The sequence below is a fragment of the Ciconia boyciana genome, chromosome 1 (genome assembly GCF_034638445.1).
Source record: "Ciconia boyciana chromosome 1, ASM3463844v1, whole genome shotgun sequence".
In the NCBI taxonomy this organism is placed as follows: Eukaryota; Metazoa; Chordata; class Aves; order Ciconiiformes; family Ciconiidae; genus Ciconia; species Ciconia boyciana.
The window spans coordinates 47532483-47552740 of record NC_132934.1 but is presented as its reverse complement, the minus strand read 5'-3'; the positions used below and the strand labels follow the sequence as shown (position 1 = coordinate 47552740).

At 38.3% G+C, this 20258-nt stretch overlaps 1 protein-coding gene across 1 annotated transcript; it reads right to left on the bottom strand.

The window, feature by feature from the left end:
- Positions 1–732: 732 nt before the first annotated feature.
- Positions 733–19830, bottom strand: ALX1 (ALX homeobox 1). The gene is made up of 4 exons (XM_072881715.1): positions 19588–19830; positions 16983–17287; positions 13183–13311; positions 733–1053 (listed from the first exon to the last, which is right to left on the bottom strand). The coding sequence occupies exons 1-4, from the start codon at positions 19817–19819 to the stop codon at positions 733–735; spliced, it is 987 nt and encodes a 328-aa protein (XP_072737816.1). The 5' UTR covers positions 19820–19830.
- Between the last annotated feature and the right edge of the window lie 428 nt (positions 19831–20258).

The following is a 20258-nucleotide window of genomic DNA, read 5'->3' as shown; positions in this document are numbered from 1 at the left end:
CATCTTTGAAAACTCTATAAAACACTGTGATCCTGCTTTTAGTGATGTGTTTGGCAAAAAAATCTCATTATCTTTAATAGGAATACACTCAGGTCCATGAACTAAAGGAATACCTTCTATTCTCGTTACATTAGTTGTGCATTGATATAACTCCAAGGAGCTCAACATGCATTTAGCAAAACAGCAGAGCTGGCTCAGAGCAGCAACACAATGCTGAGAGGTCTAGAAATTCCACCTACAACATGAACAATCATGTATTTCCTTCTCTGCGTGGTGTGCTTAGGGATTTACTTCATGGTTTTAGTATAATAAATTTATTTCCCTTTACAGAGTTGTTCCCTTATGAAGTCTTCATTTGCAAAGCATTAATTTTGTATACAGGACTGCTAAAAACCAATGGAGTAGACATATTTGCTTAATAATTTTATTCTTTTTTGCAGGTTCTATAATCATATTTCATCAACTGGTACAACAAAACATATTTCTATATAAAAATCAAAACAAAGAGGGCTTGTTGAGCTTGATGTATGGTAAATCTATTTAGTTTATTCTTATTTTATTGTTAAATATTATATTGCATTTGTTTAAGCAGACATTGTGATTTCTAGATATTGTGATTTCTAGCATTCCACACTCAGCAGCTTATTGTTGTGTCCTTTAAATATGGGAAATAAAAATGTTTTCAGTTTGCTATTAAAAAAAAAAAGGAAATGAAGAAAGGGTACTGCTATATTACATGGCCCAGGAAATATTGGCAGCATGCTCTTTGGCTTTCATCCGTAGAACTGCAATGCTGGAGGACCTCCTTTCAAACTCTGGCTTTGTTTCAAAAGCATGTCCATTGGTTGCCCCAGAAAGTAAAGAGTCAGTGAAAAAATTATTGAGGGGCACGTGGCTGAACTGATTCTGGTGGTTTGAAAAGCCTGTGTAGCCAGAATCTGTCCGGGGTGAATGGGAATAAGGTGTCATACAGGAGGACGTATCTCGTGGTAGCATGCAGGAAGTAACCACAGAACTGCTAGCCGCATTCCCTGCCCACAGATTGTTCTGAATCTGGAACATATAAAATGAATAAGATTAAATTTAGATAGTTCATCTTTTGTTTTCTGCAATGCTTGGTTTGCTTTACTTAACACATCCATTATTAGTTCTCCTCTAAAACAAGCAACAAGTACTTTACTAGTTCTCTGCAATCATATTAGAAAATACCATGAAGACATTACATGAGTCAAAATACTGGATCATTCACTTAAGAGCAAGGGCTGCTGAATCGTATTCCTTGCTCTGTCATCCATTTGCTCTGTGGCTCTATCCTGAGTGTTTACCATTGAACCTCAGGAAGCCATCAGCCCAGCCAGTCAGTAAAATTAGTGGAAGCACGCAACTGACTTCAAAGAAAAGGTGTCAAAAGAGTGTACAATATCATAGCTGTTTTCACCATGAAAGCTTCTCCTCATCAGAATTCTTTCTTAGTGTAATGGTAGGAAACAGTGTAAAAGGGTAAACAAAATAAACCAGGATTTCTCAAGTGTCAAAGCCCAACAAGTATTTGCAAAATTAAATATTGAGAAGCCTTGCATAATTACTTTAAAACAAATGAATTCATAAAATACAGGCATGGTTGATAATACATCCAAGATTTTTTCCTAAAGTTGTTTCAAAGATGGTTTTAAGATAACATTTATTTTCATTATGTTTTTATACGAAATTATACTTGAGGGCATTTCTGTTTCAGCTGTCAGTCTTAACTGGCTGCAGTGTGTGTCCCTGGAAAACGTTGCATGACAGACTAGGAGACAAACTTTGTGGTTACCAGCAATGTCTGCTGAAGATCTGGAGTAACCACGTATTCAAGCTTTGATGTGTAATGCCTTCTATACTTGGCAGTCACTTAAAGCTTCGTTCTGAGTCTCAGGCCTTCTCCTATCGTCTAAGTATAGACGCTATTTATGGATAGGTATTTTTCACTCATTTGTTACTAGATGGACAGACGGAAAGATTTTCAAGGCCTAGCACAAGCCAGCTCCTGTCATTATCTCAGACTGTGCATTCTTTCACTCCTCCTCTATTTACTTTGCTTTAATCAAACTTCACACTCAGTAGCCGTCCTTCTGTCTTTTTAAACTCTCTACTCTTTATATTTCTCTATCAGTATATGTATATAATTTCTGACATACTCTGACTTCCTCGGTCATTTCTCACTTGCATTCACCATTATACCAAATACAGCTATATATTTCTTCTCCGCTTTTACTTATATCTCTTTCTTGAATGCTGATTTTTTTAAAAAAATGTACAAATATCATAATACAACACATTTCTAGCACTCATTCACAGTACAGAACTTCTCAGCCAGTAACTATATCCTTTTCTTTTTGTTTTACTTTGCTAAATTTGTCTTCATCCTAAAAATCAGTTGTCTCTTCAGAATATCATTGCTCTGATGCACTGGGATTGAGCCTACATTGTTCTCTGCTATACGTTGGAGTAATTGCAATTACTCTTTGGTTAGCACTGGAAAGTGAATTCCCACTTCAGACTTAATTTTGCCTTCATGTTCCAAATCCATAGACAAAGGAATTTTGGCTTTAAGATATGTAGGTTATCTCTCTAGTTGAGTGATTTTTTTTCTGCCAAATTAGAGGTCAGGGTAAGTAATGAATTATGACAGACATACACATACACACACAGAGAATGAAAACATGTTTCTAATGCTGAGTTGGTTTTTTCCCATTGTCCTATTACTTTGCAATAACACATACACACCAAACGACCAACAAGTTAAAGAGATAAATTATGGTTCACTGAACTCATCTAGCTGAGATCTAGCACAGATAGCAAGGATGAGATAGAGTCTTATTTCAAAAGTTAATATTTTGAGCAGTTGTACTAGCAAGGGTCATCAGGAGCTGACGAACTAATTTGGGCTCCTTGGCAATTCCAGCAGCAAAAAAGAATCGGTAAATGCTCCATTTTGTTTTCCTGCAGAAGGCTGGGTAAAAGTCGTGGTAGCAACACATCTCCCCAAACTCTTGGTCTGCCCAATTCCTTGTTCACACAGACACGCATACGTACAGGCATACACACCCTTCCACACCCACTCATGTGAATGCAGCTTGCCTTTCCACACACACACATATGCACAGCTAGTTGGGCACACCTCAGGCATCTGCTCCTGCATATCTTAGGTGGTCTGCTGAGAGGTAATGGAGTGAATAAGGTGCCTGGGGAAGGATATCAAGCATTTTTCCTCCTTCTTGTGGGCCTCCTGAGATCTACAGGAGGAAAGAGACTCTAGTGAGAGTTTCAGAACTTTCCAGTTCCCATCCTTCCCTCCTCCCTTCAGCAGCTTTTAGAAGACTCTCAAACACCAACCCATGGAATACCCTCTGCAGCTTGACATGATCCTCAGCTGCCTTATTACTCCTTAATTAACCCACTTTATTCAGTTTTGACTTATAATCAGACAAGCTGTTTTTTGATCTTCAGAGAACAGGTGGTGTACCTGGGGATTAAGGACATGTCTTATCTGGACCTATTTGAACCATTGTCTTGCTTACAAAAGTTTGTTGCATTCAAATACACAGGACGTTCCCAAAGAGAGCAGTACATCTCTTATGGCTCAGGATTCAGGGATTCCTGAATGTTCTGTTGCCTGGAAGTTTTCTCAGATCCTACTATAGATTTACAGAATATGACAAGAAGGAAACAAGGGACCCTGAAAGAGCTGGAAAGTGTGATAGTTAAGCATACAGCAACTGGGAAGTCATCCACTAAGACTCGTAAGGCTTACCGCCTTCTCAGACTTAATGAGTTTGGAGCCGCATAGCATATGATTACAGTACACAGGAGATTAGTAAAGAAGATAGCAGCTGAAAGCCTGTAAGACCCAGAGAATATCTCCACTTTGCTTGAAAGCCCAAACTGCACACATTCTGTCTCAGTCATGAACTGGGAAAATCAGAAACCCAGTCATCCATACAAAAATCGTTGTGGTTTTTTTTTTTGTTCAGTAACACTAGAAACTTTTAATTGTACTTTATTGTATTTCATGGTTACATATACGTTTCTTGCAGCAGCAGTGACAGATTAAGCAACTGTTGTGGTTTTCTTTCCCTTTCTTCCTACAAAACAAGTCGCCCCTTCCTATTTCCATGCTGTTCCACTTCAGCTGGTTTTGCTGGTACAACTATTTACTGAATTGAAACAGAGAGCTGATAAAGCTAAAAAAGGATCCAGAAAAAAAAAAAAATAAAGAAAAATATATATTTCAAATACATGCACACAAACCCCCGTTCTTTTTGATGGTATTTCCAGGCTGAATGGTTAGTCTCAGAACCTCCACAACAGGATGAATTTGCCCAGGGAGAGACTAGTTCATCTATGCAGCTTCTAATACAGGAGCTAATTCTGAAGGACCTCATCATCCCCAAAGCTAACTCCCATGCGACAAAGTCTCATTTATCTGACTTACTAAGATGTCTTTCTAAGAAATGCTATGCCAAATGCTGCAGTCACCCAGCCTGCACAGATATAATTATGGGAAGAATTTTCAAAAAAAATCTGTTTAAATAGGAACATGCATGAGTTTGCCTTTAATACAGTCATGATGAGAAGACTTCAAAAGGTTCAGAGGCTCAGTTTGAAAGTGCCCAATAACCTATGTGGTCTGGAGGTATCACAAAATTACTCTTTCCTTCCATATTTCTAGTAATTTGGTTTGCAGTAAACTAAGTTTAGCACCACTAATTTTCCTGATATTTTTATCCTAGACAAATCTCTTTCAATTTAGCTTCAGTGAGATTGCACAGGTGTAAATGAGAAAAGAATTCAGCTACAAATCCAAAAATATACCAATGTCTTGTTAGACAAATATGTGAACAAGCTATTCATTCCTAAAACTTTCAAAGGGGTACCCTAGGTTTCTTCCTTAGAGGAAGGAATCCAAATTAAGAAACTTAACTTCAGAAATGCCACAAGATGCTAGGAAAGCTTTACATCTTCTCTCATGAGACAGTTATGCTTTTCAAAAGAATGTTTCAGTCATATCAATTTTCTGTTAATTTTAGTTGGTTGAGTGACTTCACTTTTGATATTAAATTTTCATTTCTTAGCAAGGATTTACAACATAAATATCTTATGGTGAAATTTAGGTGCAGAAGGTATTCCTGTATTAAAAATAAATACAGTAATGTTTTACAATAAGTCAAAATTATCAGACCTTCTTCTGGTATGTTGGAAGGAAAAGGGACATTATGTACATGAATTTAAAGAAAATATTTTTCCTCTTAAACTCTTGTGTGATCCATGAACTATATAAAAGCCAATTCAGAGACTGTGAATGAGGCTATACATACAGCACATCTCTGGTTTCTGTTAACATCACAAACAACTTGAGCTTTGCTCTTGTGGTTACCATGAAATTACCAGAGCCCTTCAATATATTTACCTACTGTATGTTTTATACACACACACACAACCCCCCTTCGCAATAGCAAAAAAAAAAAAAGTAGGATTTCATAGCTGTGACAAGAACATAACTGGAGACTCATGGTTGTTAACATGGCTATGATATCATTTCCTAAGCATATGACCTTCTGCTTGACACTGCAGAGGAAAATTAGCTGAGGTAATTGGTCATCTCACTTGGTGTCATTGCTTTTTTTCTGTTAAAATTTCAAGCTCCTGGAGCTTCAGCCTTCTTACACAGCACCTGGAGAAATCATATAAACTCAAATCTCCAAACTTTCTGAGAGCTGTACAATCACTTACCCAGTTTTGGTTCTCCCATCACCAAATGTCTTGTCTCATGCTATCTGCCCAACCAGACTGGAGTCTGCTTCCAACAGGCACACATACAAGCACACACACCTTCTATTTGAGTGGACATGTGTTTTAGTGCTTCACATGGGAAAGAAAATGTTAATCTCTTTTAAGATCTCTAGATATGAAGTAATAAGTTATTATTGTTGTTATTATTCTATTACATAATAAAGTTATGTTATGTTATGTTATGTTATGTTATGTTATGTTATGTTATGTTATGTTATGTTTGTTATGTTATGATGTTATATTATGTTATATATTATAATTACTCCACTAAGTAATTAGAAACTACATATTGACTCTCTTTTCAGGATGTTCCTGGGCACTGCAAGGGAGACAACAGTGGCACTAACGTAACAGTTAAGAATTTCCCTTATTATAGAAAACATATGAATGTCAAAGAGACTGGTTTGCTAAATTTTTGTCACTCCTCTCTTTGTGTGAAGCAACAATCCTTGCACTGCCAAAAAACATGAAACCTGTGCTTGCACAAGGAACTACTTCAGGCAGATTAAATGCAATAGCTGTTAAACTGCTCAAAACTGCTAGTTTACAACTCATGATCTATAGGTTGGTCCTACTCCATCAGCAAAATTAATTTGGTCTGTCACTTCCCACAGTATTTTTTTTTCTGGGGGCCTCTTAAGAACATCCAAAATATGGGCAGAAATTTGCCTGTACTTCCCGAATTTGCAGATTCATAGATTCTCAGAATAATTTAAACTGAAAAGGACTTCTGGGATTATTATTCCAAACCTTTGCTCACAGATAACTTTGAATTTAGATCAGGTTACTCAAGCCGCATTCAGTCAAGTTTTGAGTAGCTCCAGCTACAGAGATTCAATAACTTCTATGAGCAACCTGTTCCAAGGCTTTACCACTCTCACTGTATTTTTTCCTTTATATCTAGACAAAATATTTCTTGGTGTAATTTGTGATCATTTTATAGGATCCATTGGACATGTGAAGATCATCTGTACTGTATTGCGTTCAGGTACATATGAGAGAGCTGCAGCACACCATTTTCAGATATGTCCATAAAATGCAAGTTGGCCCTTGGTAGTGCTTAGTTGGCCCTTAAGTGTAGGCTTAATGCTACAGCTCTAAATATGTGATAGACCCATTCAGTCCACACATAGGCTTTACATATGGTGAACAAAATAAAAATATGTTCATTTGATTCCATGCTTAACAAGTTTGCTAAGGTACAAAACAATGCAGAATTTGAAAAGTCATCAAGCTTTCATTCTTGTACAGGATGTTTTGTAGATAAACTGCAACTTCTCCCTACTGCAATCTCAGGGCCAGTTAGGATAAGAATTAATTATATTTCATGTCTATGATACACTTAAAGACAAAATTTCATACTTTGAAAAATATCATTAAAAAGAAGTTTCTATCTCAGAAAAAAATGGATTTGCCTTATAATTAAGCCCCAGCTAAAGTCACTCACAGACTTACAGAAATGCATGTTTCACAAAAAAAAAAAAGCAACAAACCGAATGTTGAGACTGCGAGGAGGACCACATACAGTGATGGTTTAGAAGCAAGAAAAAATAAAAGCACAGTGCACAAACTACTTTGTGTGGAACAGACACCACCCAAAAAGATTAGAAGTGTTACTCTTGTTGGAAGATCAGCCACAGCAGTGCAACAGTCAGCACATATGCAGCAAGCAGCATACCATCCAGGTGGTGGCCCAGCCTGAGCTCCATGCTGTCACAGCTAGACAGCATGAGTATATGATAAAACTTCTTTGAAGCTAGCTCAGATATGTCTACCACATCTACTCCTACTTAATCAGTGTACCCATAGCCTTAATGAACTATTGTGATTAACTGTCATTTATATGTCTACTACAGTTAAAAGAATTTTTAAGTCATATAACATGTGGTGTCTAATATATGCCATATGAAGGATTTAATTGGAGCATGTAACTTTGATTATTGCTAATGAGAATTACCCATATGTACTAAGGCTAGAGCAGAACTGTAATGATGATCCAAGGACTTAGTACATAACACATGTATACTGATACCACTTCTACACTCTTTGATTGCCAAAACAAATCATGTGATGCCATGCTGTTCAACATATTTAACTTGATTTATCAGTCTGGTGGATGGAATGTAAACTTCAGCCTCTTCCTTCTTCTATTTTTCAGATTTCAACATTCTCCCTTCTTTCTACACCTTCTGTATCACTCCAGTTCCCATACCTTTGAAATGGTTTTGTCTTCTTGGGATTCCCACCTGCACTAGGCTGGGTTTTTCCACCAAAAAAAAATTAAATTCAGTCCTATCCAACTCTAGCCTGCATTTTCAAGTAAGTACGAGAAGCAAACAATACATTTCACACGTGATAGTAAGAGGGAAAGTATAACAGTGTGACAGGATAAACCCCTTCAAAATAACTTAGAAGAACAATGACAACAAATGAACTAGACTCAAAGAACAAGCAAGAAGATGCAAAGTATGGAAAGAGACTAGGTGGGGGAAAAACTTTGCCCTTTAGATCTGCTTTTCAAGGATACAATTTAATGTTTATTTATATGCCAATGCACTTACATTTATAAAGATGACATCTTTATAAATTTAACTCATACAGGGAAAGCTAGAGGTCTATGTGATAATAGTGTAGGCTTTTGATCAAATTTCACTCTCGTGTGGGTAAATAAGGAGGAGATAAAAATGAAAGTTAGTCTTAGGTTTTTTGGTCCCTTGCTACTTCTCATACTTAAACATTAAATCTGTCAAGTACCTGTTGTCACATTAGCCTTCTCACTAGGCATAGGACAGCAAAAGTAGTCAAGACCAGTAAGGTGAAAGAAGAGCAATGCTAAGCAACCTTTTTATTGTTCGTCTCCCAACACATAATATATAGATCCATCTAAGATAACTATAGATGTCTGCAGCTGAATGAGGCATCAGAGAGAAAAATACGCTTTTAGAGATCGTCTTACCTATTTTATACCTTATACTTTAGGAAGAGAAAACTTAATTGACCAGATTTTCACAAACTTTAAAGGGAACCCACCTCTGGCATAAAAATCTCTTTGATTAAGTTTCCTAAACACAAGTGTCTAATATCTATCTGACCACCAGCTGCCTCCTCTGAAGGGTGCATGCTTCTTGTAAGTCCTGTTCATCAGCACTGTAAGTGTCTCAGATATCCCAAGACATCTTAAATAGCTCTGTATTTGGGTGACCAAATCAAGTACTGCTTGTTCACTAACATTTGCTCAGGTGAGTTGAAATAAAGGTCTCCATGAAGTGAATCTGCACTCATTTCCTCACTCATTTTAGGATGCTGCCTCTTAGCTTTCATATCATCAGCAGAATATTGCTAGCTAATGAGTCTCAAAATGTCTGGGATAAAAGTTTTAACCAGTGAATTGTTTTCTGAGTGCACTTAAGATTACTTAGACCACAATGTGTTGCATCTGCAAGAGAAACGAAGCTTAAATACTGAAACTAATGAAACTGAAACCTTTTACTAAAATGAATGAAAAGTACTGTATGTAACATTTTCCTAGAAAAAATCTGATTTTCAGCATAATGTTGTCAAAAGTTAAATATTTCCTCTACTGAAAACTTAACAACTTTGAGGTATTTTTAATGTTAAAGCCTAGAAAAAACATGCGAATAACAGATTATTATCCTGGAATACTAACTGTCCTCCTCTGCAATCCAGGTGTTGCCAACATAATTAATGGAAGATCTATATGTGCAGAATTTGTACAGTTTAGGAGATACTTAACTTCTTGGCAGCCAGCTGAGCAACTATTTTGCACAATAAGTGACACCTAAAGTCAGTATACTGTAAAAATAATTAAAGTTAGACTGAATTAGCAAAGCAAACAATTATGGTCTAGAAAAAAAACCCTAAATTGTTTATTACTATTTTGAAGATAAAGATGTGTAATTTAATAGCAAAATTAGACTGGATTATAGAAATGGGGGTTGGACCAGATCACCTCCAGAAGTCTTTTCCAACCTCAACCATCCTCTGATTCAGAGCCAACCTTCTATCTGAAATAAGTTGAAAAGATCATTTCCTCACACGAAAACCTTTCAGGTTTATATTGTCACACAAGACATATCAGCATCATGTTCTTAATTTGTATTTGATGAAGATAACTGGTGAAGAGACTAAGCAGGGGTCTCCACACCCTCTGTTGACTGCAAAAGAGACTGATGTTTCTGCTGGAATGCAAGCGGGATGTCTGTTTTGGGAACATAACCGTGGTGGAGCTCAAAACAGAGATCTTCAAACTGCAATTTCATATAATTCACACCAGAAATTCATATTTGTTCCTGTTCCTTCTGCCGCACAGCAGTAAATATCTCAGCTTGATTCTATCCTTTTTCAACATCATCCTATATTTTTTTGCCAGCAACAGAGAGTCTGTTTTCCCCCATGTTAATAAAGGCTTCATAAACAAGCTCTAGTGATCTGTGTTACACAATCCCCAAGAAAGGCTAGTTACTCAAAAGTGTGGCAAAGCCTTTCTAATATTTAGTGATGTCAATGTTACAATAAGAGTGCTTGGTTGCAGAAAAAAAAAAAGAGGGAAAAAAAGGGGAAAAAGGAAAAAAAGAAAAAAAGGTTGTGTCATTTCCTTTCTTGCATTAACTGTACTGAAATAATGGAATTGTTCTGGGAAATCAATCTATAACACTAAAACCAAACATGCAGATCACAATTTTAAATATCACTTTCTGCTTGAACTGAGGATAGATTAAGGAGTTTATAGCAAGTCATGTACTGTATATTTGTTTTCCATAAGTGAGGCACTTATAAACGGACATCTACCTCAAAAGTTTTGAATGTAGTGATGTTAGTGGTCATTGTGTTTTTAATACAGATTTTCGTTGCCTCAAACATTCTCACTGGAAATGTTATGTATACGATACACACATGGTTTTACTGAAGGTGAGGATTTAAGAAAGTGAAACTATGAAGAATTACCACCAGGTTAGCAAGAACGTGAACTTGCATTGACTGTTCTGTGATAACTGCCTGGATACCTATTCATATTCCAGTATACAGCAAAGTAGCCACCGTCTTCACTGAGGAGTAAGATACCTTGTTTTCATCATGTAGCCAAACTATGCATGCAAGCAATCAACTGAAACAGCCAATGTAAAGTGGACTCACACCTTCATTCAGCTCCTTGTTCCTGTTCATGAAGAACAGTAGAGTACAATACAACTTTCTCATGCAGGTGACCAGCCTCAATTACATGTTTATGCCTGTCTGTTTACCTGCAGTGTGTTAGTCTGTGGTTGTAAGTGAGTGAGTACTACACATTTATGTTTATGAATGAGTATACATTTTATATTTCTAAACATTTTAGAGATGCTTTATTTAAGATATCGTACCAACATTTCCATTTCAATCTCCTGTTTTTAAGAACTTATAAATTAATGATAGAAAGTTTTGCCAGGCTGAAACTTAATTGTGTCATCAGCCTAGGAAAGATGTTTTTTAACAAATTCATAAATAGAAATACAGTGAACTCACTCATCTTTTTAACAATCTGAAAGTACAGAATAGATATTTCATTGGGTTTAGGTTTTTATGGATTATATTCTCATATAATTCAAAAGTGTTTCTTCTTTAAAAACATTAATTTTAGGACAACCATTTTAAGTGCTTACCAATGACTTGCATTATTCCATTATCTTATGCTAATGAAACTTCTGTCAGTTGGGAAAATTTGTGGATGAAGTCCTATTACAAGATGAGCTTGGAGAGACAAAATTTAGTCTAGAGAACTGAGTCAGGGATACAAAGCCCAAAGCTTAAGTCCTATTCCTTGTATCATCTGTCGTGATACCATAGATAAGTCAGAAAGGCCTTCAAAAGATACTTGAAGACCTTGCGTGAGATCTGTGAGTGACTGTGCATCTATGTCTTTCTGAATCTGCCTAGGAGTGCTTAAGGTCTTTTGCACACCTCCAGCTAGGTAGGTCTCAAACAAGTATTGTGTCCTCCTACTTAAACACAGACTCCTACTTAAACACAGAGTGTATCATGCAGTGGTTTCTGATGTAATTTGGGCTAATGCACTATTACCTTATAAAATAAAAACAGGCCGACTGATAAGGGCCACCAGATCTGAAATGGTTGTGCCCATGTTCTGAGCTGCTGGAACACAAACCAGCTCTGGCCTAGGCACCAAACCTAGTAACATGCAACCTCCTCAGAGGTAAAGCACTTTAAGCTAGGTAGATGACACATGGGCCCAAGGCCTCTGGTTCAAAGCTAATCACATTCAGCCAATGCAGAGCATGACCACAGCAAGCCCACATAGAACATGAGTATATTCCTAAGGCTGGCAGAGACCCTGCTACCTAATGAACTAGAAGAGCACCAGGACACCAGCAGTGGAAAGACTCTACCACAGGGACCCATACAAGATTTTTGCTTTGTATGGTGCTTTATTTTTTTTAATTATGTGGTAAAAACAATGGGAAGCTAGAGACATGAAAAACAATGGCTTCAGAATAAAAGTATTCAATGTACTAAAACAAGCAAGCAGAAAAACAATAGCAGAGAGTGAGGCAAGGCAGTAAACCAAAGGACTGGGGAACAGAAACGGAAGACTCTGATCTCATTCCACAGTAATACCTTACTATATACTAACTGAGAACTGAAAAATAAAAAAAATTAAACAAACTACCATTGTCCGAGGGAGCTCCTGCATCCCTCTCCCATCCATATACATTCAATTCTGATTGTACATGGCCATAATATGGTTTCATGCTAGTAGAAGACTTGTTGTATTCAATCGTCTATTAAGGTCCATAAAGAAATTGTGCATGTTTAATACATCAGAAGGAAGTTCACATAGAGATCACATAGTTTATGCCTCATCTTACTAAAGCATATAAAACCAGAGTTAAGACAGTTGTACCTGTGAATATAAATATCCCAGAAGTTAAATTCTGACCTTATTATATAAAATTACATCATTCCTGTCAATCTCAATGGGTCTAGACATCATCCAGAATTTGCATATGGACCTAGAAGTGATTCAAATCCCTATGTAATTTTATGTGCAGAAGACTTCACTGCACAACCATATTGCCAGCCATTCTCAGTACATAACTTATGCAAAATCCCACAGATCCTAAGACTGTTCTTTCAAAAATACTTGTATTTTAAGAGTTAATTATTCATATTGGATGTCGGAACTCTTGTTCACAGTGACAGGTCCTGTTGACGTGTCTAAAGAACACAGAAAGCTAAACACGGGAAAGTCTTCATGCATCTTCTGTGCACATGTGTGTCTAAGGATGGAAGAGAAGGTAAATGTAGAACCAAAGTACTACTTGGTCTTTACCATACCTGAGGGTAGCTGTCAGTCCTTGGAAGAACAGATATATCATAGGTGGCAGCAAAATGGCTCTTAGCTTGCTGGATCTGACCATAGCGTTCTCTTTTCCTCCATTTTGCTCTTCGATTCTGGAACCAGACCTATAGTAAATGAGGAAACAGTCATCAAGGTAAACTCAATTACATATTCTGCAAAGAGTCTTAGGAAAAAGCCAAGAGATTTTGGACAGTAACTTTCAAAATCTCTGTTTATCTAAGAAAGGAAGTTCTCCGCCTGAGGATTAATTTCTCGCAGTTTCAATATTCTCAATGTCAGACCTGCTTACGTTATTCCTAGCTATTTTAAAAGTATATGCAATTTCCTTTCTAGTGCCTTAAAAAAAAAAAAGCACAGAGGAAAGATTGGTCTGTCAGGCTGTGCTAATTTTGACAGAGTTCAGTTCTGCAGAGGAAAATCACCAAGTAGCAGCAAGTCAAATTGTAAAGAAACTTTCTCATAATTTCACATGCCCACTGACTTGATATGACTACCTATGATCTCTCTCCTACAGGTATACATAATCTTTATCAAGTGCAATAATGAAAAAGCAGGAAAAGCTGGCACCAGGACAATAGTTCGTGCAGCAGAAAAAGTTTCTATAAGGAAGGTTAATAGGGCAGGAAAATAGTAAAAAAATCATGAGATCACAGACAGTTTTAAAACTATCGTGACATTTTTTCACATTTGTGTTAGGAAATATCTATGTTTTTGACAATGGAAAACTACAGAACGGCACTTTACATTTAGACTATGAAATTATTTAGGCCTGAAACAATGCCTTCTTGTCAACTAAAAGCTGTTTTCTTTATGCTTAAATAACCTTTGGGCTGTTCTGTAATATTTTGAGAGTCGGGTGTTATCTCAAAACCTATTATATGCACATTTCTTGCTGTGACTGATAGCTGTCATTGTCCTGTGGTCTTCAAAAAAAATTTTGTCTTTCCAACAGTTTAGTTTGGACTGGCTAAGACTTATCCTGATGAATTAAAGGGATTGCTAAGAAAAGTAGCTGTTCCTTTATAAAAGTAGTATTATCCAACTAAGTCTTTATTGGTCAGCTATGAGCAAACTCATTCCAACTCTTTTTAAAGAAGTCACACTACTAACAGAACCATTATTTTTTTAATGGAAACAATGACATTGGTTAGTCTTCCTGCTAAATGGATCATGAATTCATTTGAATAGATACATAAATGAATAGGGTTTTTTTTATGTAGACACTGCCTGTGAATCCCATTTTGAGGGATACTTTCTGATCCCTGCTGGTGAGATATTTAAAATAACATTTTTTGTTTTATAATTCAGTTTTTGCCTTGATCTTTGGAGATCTCAACTGTCCTTTGATGCTGCTTAAGCAACCAGGCCATAATTTTGCTCATTTTAATTCCCAAGGACTTGTTGCAAATTTAGTATGTGCAATCTTTTAAAATGTACTTGGCAATCAAAGCAAGGCCCATGCATGTAATGGCTGAGTATATATTGTTAGGGACCTCGTTGGTAAATTTGTATTATTTATGATGCCTAAGGTTCAGCAAAAAGAAAAGAAAAGGCAAAAAACTCTCCTGCCTCCACAGGAGGCATCAAGAACACGCTAAGGGAATTTAGTAATGAGGCTCTTTCATTGAAAAAGACCTTGACAATCTCCTTAAAATGGGTGCCAATTACTTCACTGACATGCAGCAGGAAAGAGAACAACTTGGATAAATTAGGTTCAGGTTGGCTCTCTCTGCATGTATGCAGGACAAATATTAAATTGGATCTTGATGAAATGGCGGTGAAGGGAAATGTGGATAAGGTATCCAGCTGATCACTCTGCTAAACTAAATCAAACAATTTGCTTGAATTTATAGTAACTAAACGAGAAAAAAGCACACTTTTTTTTTCCTTTGACAATCCCCCAAAATGTTTCTGTTTACATCACTTTACTAGAAACTGACTCTTGGCAGAGATAAAGTAACCATTTGCCTCCACAAAGCAATGTAAAAATCTGCTGCTTGTTATCCTTGCATTGCCAGATGCTTGCCTCTAATGATGTAAGGTCTTTTAAATTGCTTAAACTTGTGATGGAATACTGTTGCTACTCTGGATAAAAATGATCACCATTTCCTTTCATATTTAGCACATGAGAAATGCAAAGATCAGTTATCTTTTAAGAAAGGGGAGAACATGTTTAAATAAAATAGAAATAGATATTCTGTGAAAATCTGGTGAAGACATATGTTTTCACATTTACCCTCTTATTTTTAATACTGTTACCATATGAAGATTCTAAAACTTAGAAAAAAATGTGATTAAAAAGTCAGTTGACACATTTTAGCCCAATTCTCCCCTCCCTGTTCTGAATATTAATTTCTCCTTGGAGAATTATGCAATTGCTAGAACAATGTTTTAACATTATGCAAGCTTTTTTTTAAATTCAAGCCTAAATCCTAATGAATGGAAGGATTCATTTCATACTTAGAAAACTGTACCAAATTCAGAGGGAGAGGGATTGCACAGAGCCTGAAGAGTTAAAAGCCACTGAACTAAATTCCATTGGCATCACTGATATTGTATCGATGTAACTGACACACTGTTTTGGACTCTATTTTCCAATGACAACAGTGAATATGCTGTCTGAGATGAATATTCTCAGAGATGAATATTCTTAGAGATGAAAAGAACACTTCTTTATAAAATTAGTTAGCTGAGTTCGTTTCTGAAAGTGATCCTGGTTTAATTTCAGTTGTATGCATGTGCACTGACGTCTATTTCTTTATATGCATGTGTGAGTATGTGTTTAATTACAAGTTGTGAAGTTGTTATCATATTCAAGTCACTAAATTAAAAAAATTAATCCCAGTCTGTAAGAATCGACAGGACTGCTATTCCTAAACTGAAATTATGAGTATTACCAGAATGGGGAAGATCTCTAAAAATAGGATAAACTCACAAAATGCAGCTCACACCCTTTCCTAAGGGAAGATGTCTGAACGGGGGAAGGGCTGCATTTCTTAGATATTTAGCTTCACCAGTACACATCCAAAGCCGTAATTGTTGAGATTACTGTATGAGCACATACTGAATGAATCAAGTTCATACACAGTTAAGATACTCAAATACTGCACAAAGTGGTCAACAGTGTGTTTCGTTCCAAAAATTAGAACAACATTATCCATTGGTTATGTAAATTTTAAAACCAGCAAATATACTTCCCAATTTTGTTATTTTTAAGCTCATTCCATACAACAGAGATGAAAGGATTACGTCCTTGCTCTACGCAGACACACACACACATATATATATTTATAAACATCTACGTATGTGCAGTTTCACTGCATGTTCTTTGGATCTAAATAAGGAATATGATTACTTTTTAGATTATGCTTTTCATGCCGTAACACACAGAGTCCTCTACGGCCGAGTTCTGCATCGTCATCAGTCTGAACTACATGCAACACATCTCTTTAATGGGATCTTTACACGTAACGCTTCATGTATTCACTGCCTGGAATTCTGACAGTAAAACAGGACTACCAGAGATCAAGACTGCCTTACTATTGATGTTGTTTTCTCATCCTTTAAACAAGTTTCTAGAACAGCAACACAAGCTATTTTAAAAAATAACAAGTTATTTTAGTACTGCAGCATAACAGCTCATATCCATAAAGAAATAAAGCAAAATGAGGTATTTACTTTAGCTTTATGGGCTTTTGTACAATCCCCAAGAGCACCATTTACCAGTTCCTACAATGCACAACTTGTCATGGAAACGCTGAAGTTTGGTTCCTACCTGGACTCTGGCCTCAGTGAGCTCTGTTCTCAGAGCTAGCTGTTCTCTTACATAGACATCAGGATAGTGAGTTTTCTGGAATACTTTCTCCAGTTCCTCCAGCTGCAAACTGGTGAAAGTTGTTCTGTGTCTCCTCTTCTTACTGCTGGAAACATTGCTGTCACACTTATCACCAAGTTCATCCAGTTCCCCCTTCTCCTGCATCCCTTTCACCGGAGACATCCTGAGATTGTTGCAATTGTCCATGGGCCTGCTCAGCTCTGTGTGAAGAGGTTGTCCTTCCACTTTAGTAATCCCATAGTTCACTGTACACAAGGTGGGGGAGGGAAATAACTGGTTAAAGGGGGGGGGGTTGGAGTCGAGGGTTCACACAAAACAGTTTCACAAGGAACCAGATTCTATGTGGCTGCGTATTTCTACACGAGATCGTGGAAGAGGAATTTGTAAAATTAACCACAACCAGAGTAAAAAGTACTAAATCACATTGAATTTTAACTGAGAATTGTGTCTGAAAATATCATCTAAAATCTTTCAGTGTAAGGAGACTGCATGAGAATACCTGAATATTTTTACTCTGCCACCAAAGTAGTTAATAATCCATGAAATCAGCTTCAACTAGAGTTGCACAGATAAGGAATCTTAGCCCAAACCAGATTTTTGTATAAGTGGCATAAAGCTATTGACAAATGTGCCTTTAAACTCGGGAGCAGATTTAAAAAACTCTTTTTCTATGAAAATACAAACTAACTGTAAAGTAAACTAACTAGTTGTAAACTGACAAATCAAGAAACAAATGAAACCGAAAATTAACTTCACTTTACAAACTCAAAAGATTCCATATACCTTCTCTTGGATTTGTAAAGTGGAATTGTTTCCAATTAAGTTTGTTATGGTTACAAAATACAGCGAGTTTCTGCAAAATGTTAACATATTAAGAGAGACTGTTTCATATACTTTGTATAAGGATTGCAGGAACTATTTGTCTGTAGGTAATATCTGAGTGGTAGAGATAAGAAATATTCCTCTGTAGCTTCTTAATAAGAAATGAAAACATTTCCTATTTTTTCTATTTTTACACATTCACATCACCGAAAAAGTCATGCGATATGTCACAAGATTCGAAAGGGCATTTTTAATTCTCTCAGAAACGGGCGAAAAAAAAATTAAAACTCTACTGAAATTAAAATCTACAAAGATGGCATGTAACATACGATAAGAAGCTTGCTTTAAGATTTTCTCTCGTTATCAGTAATTTCTTTCAGTCCGAGCTGATTTTAACCAAACACAATTTTTAGACACTTACCATCAATACACACATAGATAGGAAATGCCCCAAAGCCCCCAAGGCACACATTAAATGAGCTAATTAAGAAAAACTCCAATATATAAATCAATTTTCTGTAGTTTTTTTAAGTTGCACTTGCAGAAATCTGACATTATTTCTCACAAACTGCTTCATACTAAAACGATGTTCTCAAAAAAGTACTTCAACGCCGATATGAAGTCAAAAAATGTAAGATATTGTTAGTCCCATTATTGCAGCTGATCTTCTTAACCACGTTTCCCGATTCTGCTAGGAAAAGATTTTTTAAATTATTTTTTCTACACATGATTTACATCATGTTGGAATAATGGGGAAATTGTTAAATGCTTATAAAATAAAATATTCCCCGTTCTCCTTGCCGATCAGCTAGAAAAAAACCACTGTTTAACACTGCTGTTTGAATTACCTAAGTCGTTTCGGTGGGTATGAAGAGTCGCTATTACGCATTACTCAGTAACACGGAAGGAAAAACCCCACAGTCCCCGCAGAGCGTTATTTGGCAGCGCCAGGCACGATCAAGCGACCTTCCGTTCCCACCCTGCAGCGGTACCTCGCCGGCCGAGAGCCGTGCGTGCCCGGTGTGCCGCGGCCACCGACACGCGGGGCTGCCTTCTCCCAGCAGTTTGCTGGCTGGAAACGCCGCTCCCCAGCGGGCGCGGGGGACGCCGCACGCCGGCCCCGAGCCTCGGCGCCAGCGGGAGCGGCACGGGGCGGCCGGGGGGCGGCCGGGGGGCGGCCGGGGGGCGGCGGGCGACGGGGCCGGGGCCGCGGCCGAGCCCTCCCGCAGCCGCCGGGCCCCGCCGCTCCGCCGCCGCGGCCCTTCCCCGGCCGTTCCTCCCCCGCCGGCCTATCGGTCCCCCGGGCGGGCGGCCCCGGGGCCGGGCGGGCTGTGCCTGCGTGCTCGGCGCTGCGCTTTCCGCGCCCCGCCGCTCCCGTGGTGGCGGCGGGCGCAAGACGGGGGAGCCGGCCCGGAGCCGGCAGGGAGGGCAGCAGCCGGAGGGGCAGCACGAAAAGGAAAAGGGCGCTTTGAAGTAGGTGATCGCCTTTTCCCGGTGGTGGTGGTGGTATTATTGTTGTTGTTGTTGTTGTTGTTATTATTATTATTATTATTATTATTATTATTATTAACTACTACCTGACAGCCCCTCGCATGCCAGCACCCACAGGCTGCGCAGCTGCCTTTGGTCTCCCGGGGCAGGAGAAGCCCTGGCCTCCCCTGTACATACATCTCCAGGGAAGGCAAAGCACAGGAGTGAGAATAACCCTGGGACGGCGACTCACCGTTGTTGTCCTGGCAGGGTGATGTCCTCTCCAGCCTCACATGATGCTCAGCCCTTTGCAGCGGATTGAAGGCCTGCACGCATTTGCTGCCTGACGTTTTGCTATAAAAGGACTCATTGTCCAAAGTTTCCATAACGTGCTCCAAAGTGCCTCCTGCTCCCATGTAAAAGTCACTGTTCTTGCTCGGCTGGCTCTTCAGGGCAAACTTCTCGCTCAGAAAATCCATAATCATCTAAGGCTGCTTGAGACCCTCTTCCCTAGACAGAGGCTGGACTGTGAGCAGGGGAGGGAGGGAGAGTGGGTGAGTGGATGGGAGGGAAGGAAGGAGGGAGGGAAAGACGTTCAGAGCTCAGGGAGCTGTTTTGCCTCCGAGCCTTTGATTTGTCTTGTCTTGAAAGGGGGAACCCGAAGTTGCTTTTATATCTTGAAGCTCAGCAGGGCTCCTTATGCAACCTCCCATTTCTAATGAATATGAAAATAGGCAAGCAGTGTAACTCCACCCCAGGTCCCCCAAGACCTAATCCCAACACAGGAGGGAGTTCCAGGCCCATTTTCGACAGACAGATCCGTTTCAGACAGACAGACACACACAGGCGTGCGAGGAGGGTGAGGGGAGACAGGGAGGGAGGGAGGGAGGACACACGAAAAGGACATTTCCCCTCTGCAACCTA